At 48.3% G+C, this 10,085-nt stretch overlaps 1 protein-coding gene across 1 annotated transcript in view; it reads left to right on the top strand.

The window, feature by feature from the left end:
- The first annotated feature begins 2,110 nt into the window (after positions 1-2,110).
- The window catches only part of Atp5mc2 (ATP synthase membrane subunit c locus 2), an 8,999-nt gene continuing 1,024 nt past the window's right edge, over positions 2,111-10,085 (top strand). Inside the window, exons 1-4 of the mRNA XM_021217028.2 lie at positions 2,111-2,148; positions 5,593-5,661; positions 7,964-8,047; positions 8,553-8,746. Of these exons, the coding sequence (XP_021072687.1) occupies positions 5,623-5,661; positions 7,964-8,047; positions 8,553-8,746 (317 nt within the window). The 5' untranslated portion in view covers positions 2,111-2,148; positions 5,593-5,622. The remainder of the gene's footprint in view (positions 2,149-5,592; positions 5,662-7,963; positions 8,048-8,552; positions 8,747-10,085) is intronic.

Genomic DNA, 10,085 nt, shown 5'->3' with positions numbered 1-10,085 from the left:
ATTTAAAAGGGTTAAATAACTTGTCCAAGGTCACACGTGATTTGGGAAATCAGGTTTGTGTAACTAAATCCTACTACTCGGGGTAGGGAATTATCAGTTTCTGCAGTAACTTTTAGGAGAAGCCAGGGCTAGCTCCTCACAGGCCCTTTCTCTGATTCATCCTCCTCCGGGATTTTGTTAGCGATATACGAGATCTCTAAATTGTCGCAACCAACAGCTGCAACACCATTTGGTGGTGGTGGGCTCCTAAGAACTATAGGTTGTGCCTCTTAGGGTATGAAACTAAGAGCTAAAAAGAATTCAGTTTTTGGCGGGGCGGGGTGTTCGGGGAACCTCAAGGGATCAACTCCTAAACCTTTGCTAGCTTGGGCCCCTCACAGGGTGGCTGGCGGATTTGCCTTTTCTCACACAGCATCTCACGCGGCTTAGTACTTGGAAAATACCTGTTGCTTCCTAAAGATCCCGGTCCTGCCCCTGCCCAGGTCAACAACTGGCACTGGAGGGAGATTTGGGGACCTCAGGAGAACCTGTGAGAATCCTAATCCAGCTGAAATCCAAGGTTTAGGAAAGGTGGGGAGTCCTCCACCCTCTTCTTCCATTTCTCCCCACACTTTCCCTCCCTTTCAGGAGCTCAGGGCCATAAAAATGCAGATGGAGGATCGGTGTGAAATAACGGGCCCATATAAATCCCTCTGCCGCCCGCCTGCAAGATGGATTGGCCGCATTGAAATTCCTCCGCGAGGATAATTAAACTCGGGGCCTCATCCGGGCAAAATTACATTCCTGTAATGGCGTCGCTCGGGGTCCCGGGAAATTGCTCCGTGGGCTTTCAGCGGCGGTTTTTATCGCCGGCCGGGGTGTGCCTGGCTGCGGCTCGCCTCTCCTCCGGGACCGTAAAGCTGCTGCCGTGATTTATCCTCCCCTTCTCCCAAATCCGATTAAATGGAGGAGCTCGGGGCCGGGGCGCCGCGGGGCCGGGGGCCGGGGGCCGGGAGGGGGTGGCGGGAAGGACGGGGCCAAGGAGGGGAGGACAAACGGCCCCTCAGAGGGTGGCGGATTTGCCTTTATTTACAGCCGCGGCTTTCTTTTTATTTTTTTATGGGGGTTTGGTGAGCTCTTCCCGTCTTTCTCGCGCTGCATCCAAGCACCCTAACCGGACAGCCGGGCTTCGGGGCTGGGTCGGCCTTGCAGCGGTCTTCTAGGCTCGTCCATTCCCGCGTGCACACAAAGGCCTGCTCCCGGACTAGCGCTGGAAAGCTCCCGCCCACCGCCACCGGGGGAGGGAAGGGCAGTGAAGAAAAGTAGGGGCTTGGGGAGAGCACCTCGCAGGCGACTACTTATTGCAGCTCGGCCCCCCCCCCCCCCCCCAAGCAAGCCCGACAGAGGTAAACTGGTCGCCTGGGGTGACCTCGCATCCCTACTGCAGGCCACAGGTGCGGTTATCCCTAATTGATCCCAGGACTCACAAAAGGGAGATTCAGGCCTTGTTTACCCCCCAGTCTTCTGACTCGAAGATGCTGGGTTTTTTTTTTGTTGTTGTTTTTATTTCATGCTTTGCTCATCAACGAGATAGGGAAAACAAAAAATAAGTTAAAGCAGAAACTGCCGTAGCATTTTGCTAATAGCATTGGGCCAGTTCTCATCTCCCACCCATGTTGCCAGAGTCCTGAGGGTGACAAGAAGCCAAGAGTTCTGATTTTATTTTCCCCTGCTACCTTTTAGGCACTGAACCCCAATCCCTATTGTATGCTATAAGCAATTTCCGAGTAGACTGGGTAGTTTTTTTTTCTTTTTTTTAACTTTGCGCATGCTCGGAAAGGGGACTCGAGTCCAAATCTCCAAAATGCTGTGCAGGCCACACTTCCACCACGTTGCGGATCAGCCTTCTGTGCAAGCGTTGGCTGCTCTTCCGCTCACGGTGGGCTCCTTTTGCAGTTTCTCCTGTTGGACGCCAGATGGAGGGCTTGTCCCCCAAGACACCACCAACCTGGCAGAGGGAGCTGTGGCGCCCCGGCTGATCCTCTCGCTTGTGTTCACTCTATCCGCGGGGAAAAGCGACTCGTTGGCTCTGGCCGCGCACGCGCAGGGCCTTCCCTCGCGCTTCCCGCGCGCCCCCGCCCCTCTCTGTCTTCTCTGCCCTGGGAGCAGGTAAGGCCTTGAGGCCTCGCGTCCTCTTCGTGCCGCGCAGGCGCGCGCAGCAGTACCCCTCGCGAGGACGCGTGGCCGCCCTGACCTTGCTAGCTCCCACGCGGGTCCCCGAGCCCTCGCGGCTGCCGGCATCCCCGCGCGGAGGGCGACCCCTTCCTCGTGCCGATGACCTCTAACCGCGCGGGCCTGGCGCCATCTTGGGTGTCTCACGGGGTTTGGGGGCTCTGCGGCTGGCGAAAGGCAGATGCCGGCGTGCGTGTTCTCTCCGGGCGCGAACCAAGGCTTTATGGGTGCTCTTCGCTCACCCACACGCCTTCCGCCGTTGTCATGACCCCAGATTCTCCCCTCCTATCTTTGCCTCCCCTTGGCATCCTGAATCAAAGTACCCTTTAATTTTTTTGAAGCTTGCAGTCTTTGAACCTCAGGACCCCTGGCGCAGTCAAGCGAGTTCACCGCCCAAAGCCACCATCTCCCCTAGTCAGCATCCTTCAGTTTGAAATAAACTGAACGTGATAGAGAGTAACCGAACGGGCTAACCGGCCTGCGCACAGGTGGCGGGAGTGAGGCCTGTTCCCTTAGAAACGGTGGTTGCCTCTAATGAAGGCCCTGACGTGCTAATGACGTTGGAAATAAAATCTTAAATGATGGAAATGGAGGTTTCTGTTAGGCAACAAACCCAGATGGGAGCAATCCGAGCTTTAGAATTTATACCTGCCGGCTAGTGGGAAGGTTTAAGGAACGGAATGGTTAAGTGGGGAATTCTGATTGTGGAGGGTTTCATGGCTCTGGTGTGGGCTTGCCCTTATTAGGTGACCACTGGAAGGGCTCGCCGAATGATATGCTTGGGTTTATTACAGGCCAGCAACAGATTATACTATTCCATATGTTAACTTGTAAACTATTAAATTTAATCCCCCTACTACTTTTTTTTTTTTTTTAAATAAGAATAGTTTACTGAGTTCTCTGCAAGCAAGCAGTGGACTGGGCAGTAACTAGAGTATTGTCAGAACTACATTTTATAAGTTAACCATGTTAAAACTTATTTTTGGAAAAACGTCTTTCATTTTATTTTGGCTTCTTGAAGACTCTGTAAATAACCCATGTTTACCCCAAATTTATGATCCTTCTGCATCGGCCTCCCCAGTGCTAGGATCACTTGCACATTCCACCATGCCTAACTTCAGACCTCCCTTTATTCATGTGTATGGAAACGTGTATGCATGCATGCTGAGAAGTTAATGTGGGGGGGCATTTCTACTCCACTCTTAATTTTTTTTGTTTTTGTTTTTTCAAGACAGGGTTTCTCTGTATAGCCCTGGCTGTCCTGGAACTCACTTTGTAGACCAGGCTGGCCTCGAACTCAGAAATCCGCCTGCCTCTGCCTCCCGGGTGCTGGGATTAAAGGCGTGCGCCACCACGCCCGGCCACTCTCACTTTTTGAGACAGGATGTCTTACTGACCTGAAGCTCATTGACTCTGATTGCAAGCCAATCAGCTTCAGGTAACCACCTGCTTCCATAGGTACCCAGCTCGGGGTGTGGCAGGCACCATCATCTAAGCCATCACCCCTGCTCAAGCCTGCCTTTATTCCAAAAGTTTTAAAGAAGTACTGGGTTTTGACCCAATTGAACCTGAATAGGTGGGCAGTAAATCTGGGTTTAGGTTGCATAAAGACAAAAGGGAGGAGTTTGTTTGTTACAGGGTCGCGCTGTGTGGCCAGGAATTCACAGAGCTCTGTCTGCCTCTCTGCCTTCTGATTATAGGTGCGTTCCACCACATCCAGCAAAAAGTAAAGTTTTAGATAGAGCAAGACCTGAAGACAAACATTGATCTAAAAGTAAAGTTCAAGATTTACAAGTAGTCTATCTGCCTTGGACAGGTTGCATCCAGTGTGCTTAAGGAAGTAGTGCTTAACAGGCCTATACTTTGAGTATCTTAGTTTATGGACTCTTCAGACTTCAGAGAGAAAAAGCAGGGGATGTAGCTTGGTGGTAGAGCACGTTACCTAGATTGCACGAAGGTCCTGGGTTCTTCCTCTAGTGTGGCCTCCCTCTGAGTGAAATTACAGAGTTACAGTCCTTTTTCTCCCACTGACAACCTTTTAGTGTTGTTGAGGTCATACCATTAATATACCTTAAATATAAAATGATTGGAAAAGTTGTTTAAAATATTGGCACCAGAGGTCTTGTTTTTAGGGCTGGAGAGATGGCTCAGAAGTTAAGAGCAACTGCTGCTGTTCCAGAGACCAAGTTTGGTTCCCAGCTCCCATGTGATGGTTCATAACCATCTGTAGCTCCATTTCCAGGGAGTTCAGTGCCAGCTCTGACCTTCCTTCTTGGGCATTAGGTGTGCATGTGGTACACATGCACACATACAATCAGACAAAACATATATACAAATCTAAAAATATCCTAAATTATTTTATTGTGTGTGAATGTGCAGGCGCACATGTGCCTGTGGAGATCAGAAGAAAGCTCTTGGAAGTACTTCTTCCACTATGTGCTCCAAGAATCAAACTTGTTTTATCAGGTTTGTAGGGCACATGGTTTTACCCTCTGAGCCATGTTGCTGGCCCAGTGACATTCACTTTTAATATATATAATATCTCTGAGATAATTCTGATTCAAGTGGGCTTCTCGATTCACTTGGGGAAACACCATCCTAAGCCTTTAACTTACATATTCTTCCTTTGGACCTCGAGGACGCAAAACGTAATACCCCTTAATGGAGTGGTGAAATATTACAGTTGGTGCTTATTAGATTAATGCCAGGGTTTCCCTCATTGATTGGCTGTATCTTATTAAAGTAGAAATCAGTATTTTAAGGCATGAGATGCTAAAAAGGTAGTTGGAAAACTTCCAGTGACTTAGTCTTCTGAGAACTCTCCCAGAAGTTTAGGGATTCTATAGGGATGGAGTTACAGCCAGCACTAGACTAGTGTGCTTCAGGTCTGGAGCTCTAGCCCTAACAGTCCCCAGACTCTACCCAATAAGAATGAATACTAGTTCTTTCTGTCTTGAAACAAGGTCTTACTCCGTAGCTCAGGCTGGCCTGGAACTTTCTGCAGTTTTGCCCTTGCCTCCTGAGTACGGGGATTACAGGTGGTTGGAGCCTGTACACTGTACACTGACTGCTTCTAGGCCCAGACACTGAGACCAGGAAAGGGATGCTTTTGAACCTAGAAGAAGGAAAAGAACTTAAGCAAGGGATACTGGGGAAATTACGTTGGCAATCCCAAATCGTGGGGCTGTGGAAGTGGTGATGGTTCTTTAAGCAGGGAGCAAGTGACTTACTTGTCCAGGCCATGAAAGTCATTTGATGTCAGGATTCTGGTGTCATTTTGGCTCTCTGAGCTAATTAAGCTTCCTAGTGCTCCTTCTCAGGTGTGAGGATGAAGTTTAAGTAGCAAAGCAAAGTGTTTACAATGCTGCTGCTTATTTCCAGCCCTCCTGCCTTGACCCCTGGCCCCTGAAAATGTACGCCTGCTCCAAGTTCGTCTCTACCTGCTCCCTGGTGAGTACATTTTGTGGAAGGACTTTAAAGGACACCTTGTTTCTTCATATAAGAGAATGCCAGAGATGTCCAAACTTGTAGTATAGGGACATGACACTATCATGTACAAGTGTGCAGGGCTGCCTTCATAGCTTCCCTAAGGTGCCTGCAGTGAAAGAGAAGGCCTTTTGCTATGGTTTCTAGTAGGAGTGGATGCTTGCTAGGCACTCCCCAGTCCATGTTCTCTGGAGGCCAGTTAACTTACATCTACATCATGTAATTTCACTGTATGTTCATGGTATTCAAACCCAACCAGACACAGTAAGCAAATGGTGTGTTATATAACTTAGATAGAGTATACACTGTGTAGGGACTCTTGGCTTGAGTAGTAAGCCTTAGCTAGGACTTTATGCTGGGAATTTAAGCCTGGGAAGGAAGTTCAAGTACACTCTGGAAACGTGTTAGGCTTTGAAGCAGCGGGAGGTTAGAAATGTAAAACTAAGGCCGGGCGTGGTGGCGCACGCCTTTAATCCCAGCACTCGGGAGGCAGAGGCAGGCGGATTTCTGAGTTCGAGGCCAGCCTGGTCTACAAAGTGAGTTCCAGGATAGCCAGAGCTATACAGAGAAACCCTGTCTCGAAAAACCAAAAAAAAAAAAAAGAAGAAACGTAAAACTAATAAGATAGTAGGGGCTCTTGGTAAGTTAAAGGGTGTGCTGCTTTTGGGAGGTACCAGCTACTAAGCACCCGTTCCGTGCCTCACACTGTTCACCAGTCTGTATCTTCCTGTTTACTCCTCAGAACCCTGAGATTGTTCCCACTTGACAGGTGCAGAAATAGGTTGATAATCATTAAGTAACTTAGCCCTTATACTGCATACCTGATAGAAAGTTAACATTTGGGTTTGAAGAGATGGCTCAACAATTAAGAGCATGGTTACCCTTGCAGACAACTTGGGTTTGGTTCCTGGCATCCAAATGGCAGTTCACAATTATTGTAATTCCAGTTCCGGGGGATCCAGTGTCATCTTCTGGTCATTGTCAGCTCCAGGCATCCACAAGGTGCACATACATACATACATGTAGGCAAAACACTAATAAACACAAGAGAAAGTTACCACCAAAGGGATAAAGATACACTCCAGTGGAGAGTGCCTGCCTAGCATGTACAAACCCCAGGGCTCCATCCCTAGCACAGAAGAAGAAGAAGCCAGACATGGTGGCTCATGGGTAATCTAGGAAGGATGAGGCAGGAAGGTTGGTTAGTACAGACAGATTTAAGATCAGCATGGCCTACCATGAGATCCTGTCAAGAAGAGGTACGTAGGCATCTTAATTCTGTCTCTAAAGGCCTGGCTGTTGTCTACCATGTATCTTAGAAATACAGTCTTGGGGCTGACGAGAAAAGGCTGTCAGGATGAGGTGAGGTTTGAGCATCCTTTTTTCCAGAGGAGGATACATATATTCAGGGAAGAACACCCTAATCCTTGGCTTTCTTATGAGCCGGCTGTTGCCAGTAAATGTCTCCCTTGTTGAGTGAAACAGATACTTCTGGGGCTTAGATTTCTTCTGATTGTCAAGAGGGTAAAAGAGTAGAGCAGAAGTTGTGGCCTCCTATGGCCCCTACAAGGAAAAACACTTATTTTCCTTAAAGTAAAACCTGAAAAGCAAGACAATGATCCTGAATTCAGAATTTGTTGATACAAGGAATGATGTGACACACTGCATGTGTGAAGGCCCAGTACCAGGGACACTAAAGCAAGAGGGTTGCTTAGCCTGGGGCTTCAAGGTCAGCTTGGGCAACATAGCAAGATTTCTGTGTCTTTTAGGATTTGTTTGTTTTTAAAGATTTTTTTTTTGTAGAAAATTGTTTCATGTGTAGGAGTGTTTTGCTTACATATATGATATGTGTGCCTAGTATGGTATACAAGGAGGTCAGAAGAGTGCTGGACCTCCTGCAGTTGTGGATGAGTGTGAAATGCTGTGTGGGTGTTGGAAATTGAACCTGGGTCTCTACTAGTGTTCTTAACCTCTAAGGCATCTCTCCAGTCCCATTATTGTTGTTGTTGATTTTGTTTTGGGACAGGGTCTCTCTATGTAGCCCTGGCTAGCCTGGAACTTGTAGAGATCCGCCTTCCTCTGCTTCCTGAGTGCTAGATTAAAGGTTCCTTCCTGTCTCTTAAACAAATAGAAAGACTGTCTCAAGGTTCTGAGTAAATTGAAGGCATGGAAGGATTGTCAGAGAGCATCCTACTGGGTGCAGTGGCATGCTCTGAAAGTCACCTCCACAGCCTTCCTGACCTCCCTGCCCTTGTCATTCCACTAGATCAGGAGCACCTCTCTCAGGAGCACCTCTCAGCTGCTGAGTCGTCCGCTGTCTGCAGTGGAGTTGAAGCGACCAACAGATGAGGTACCTTAAGGTGGAGTTGGGACTGTGGGTTTGGTGGGGAGGGGTAAAGAGGGTTACCTCCCCGGACCAGTAGGGGGAGTGCTGAGGACAATCACCACCGACTGGCATTCAGGAAGGATCAGGCCTTTGCTGCTCTAGGTAGAAATGGAAGGCAGTGAATACTGTGTGTTGGCGGTTGCCTCTGGTAACTTTGGTGGACCTCTGTCAGCTCCCGTTATTAGGCCTGGTCTACTGACCAGGTGTTAGGGGTCAAGAACAGGCTCATGTCTCATAACACTTGTGGACCATACTGAGTCGTAGAGGCATTTAAACCCTACCTCCCACATTAAGAAGTTATCTTGCCAGCATTTTAAGGAGGTTTTCAGGGAATTAAATGATTTTTCCATTGAGGGAGGAACATCAGCTTTGACAGCCAGCCTAGCAGTTTGAAATAGTACAATGTTTCCAAAGCAAAACACTGAATTGATAACAAAATCCTTGCCTTCTGTCTGCCTCTTTGTCACAGAGCCTCAACAGCTTGGCGGTCCGGCGGCCTCTGACCTCACTTATCCTTAGCCGAAGTTTCCAAACCAGCGCCATTTCAAGGGACATCGACACAGCTGCCAAGTTCATTGGAGCTGGGGCTGCGACAGTTGGGGTGGCTGGCTCTGGGGCAGGGATTGGGACTGTTTTTGGGAGTCTCATCATTGGCTATGCCAGGTAAGGATACCTGGGCCCTCTGTTGGCTCTGTTGAGTGTTCCAAAGGCCAGGGCTACAGCTTCACTGTCCTGTGCAGAGGCCACTAACTCAGTGTTGTTAAATTTTATTTAAATTTCTGGATTTTGTTTGAGATATGAGTAAGCCAACTTGTGCCCCCCATATGCATGTGTTCGCACACATGTGAATACACACATGCATATACACCCACACCTAAATGCATAAATATCAATTTTTGTTTCCTCATTATGTTGCCCTAGTTGGCATAGAACTCACAGAGCCCTGCTTGTCTGAATGTTGGCATTAAGGGCATGTACAGCCACACCTTGCTTTAATTTTTTTTAAAATGAATGCTACTATGAAGACTATGCTAGGTGTGATAATACAGGTCTGTAATGCCAATAGTTGTGTGAGAGAGGCAGGACGATCAGCAGCTCTGGGTTAGCCTGGGCTACATGGTGATTTCAGGCCAGCCTAGTCTATATGAGACCCTGTCTCACATAAAATTGAGGTTTTCAGTTACTCTTTCCTGCAACTCCAAGTGCATAGGAGCTGGAGACAATCTTAGTTAACAGTGCATACACAGCACACACACATTGCCAGAGTTCTGTTGAACCGCTGTAATATGGAGTAGGGACTGGCAGTCCAAGTCTGAGGGCTATGGTTGGACCACTGCCTGGTTTTCTATGGTTGAGTTAAACTGTGGCCCTGGCTGCCTCAGACGCCTGCTTCCCCAGTGCTGGGATGACCACCTAGTTTTTACATCCTTTAAAAGTATTTTTAAAAGCAGCAAGAAGAGGTTTTCCATGTTCTTACAAGGAAGCAACAGAGTCTACGGTACTGGCTCTGATGTGTATCCGTGCGCTTCATCATATGCAGCTCATGTTTACACTCTAGAATAAACGTTAGGACAATAGGCTCTGTGGTCCCAAAGCCCCGAGTGAAAACTCGCCCTTACAGAGAAGGCCTCCATCCCTGAGCTGGAGCCAGTCAGTGCCGTAGCCTTATTGCTGTTTTCCTCATCTTGGGGAGTCCCCTTGCTCCTGGGACAGCTGCCTCTGCTGCCAGCCCTGCCAGCCGCAGGCACCTGGGACTATTTAGTCTCTGCCACCTCTGGACAAGTCACTGAAGAGCTAAATTAATCCCCTAGAGACCAGCGGGATATCTTAATGTCTGGGGAACTAGGGTTATTTTTTTCAGAATTTGCATTAAACAAGAAGCCTGATTACTTTTGTATCCACAATTGTGCTAAGAGTTTGTGTTGATTTACCTTACCCATAAGACTTCTGTAGAGGGGCTGGTGAGATGGCTCAGTGGGTAAGAGCACCCGACTGCTCTTCC

The sequence above is a fragment of the Mus pahari genome, chromosome 17, assembly GCF_900095145.1.
Source record: "Mus pahari chromosome 17, PAHARI_EIJ_v1.1, whole genome shotgun sequence".
Lineage (NCBI taxonomy): Eukaryota > Metazoa > Chordata > Mammalia > Rodentia > Muridae > Mus > Mus pahari.
Note: the sequence above shows the minus strand (reverse complement) of the source record. Positions and strands in the feature narration are given on the sequence as shown.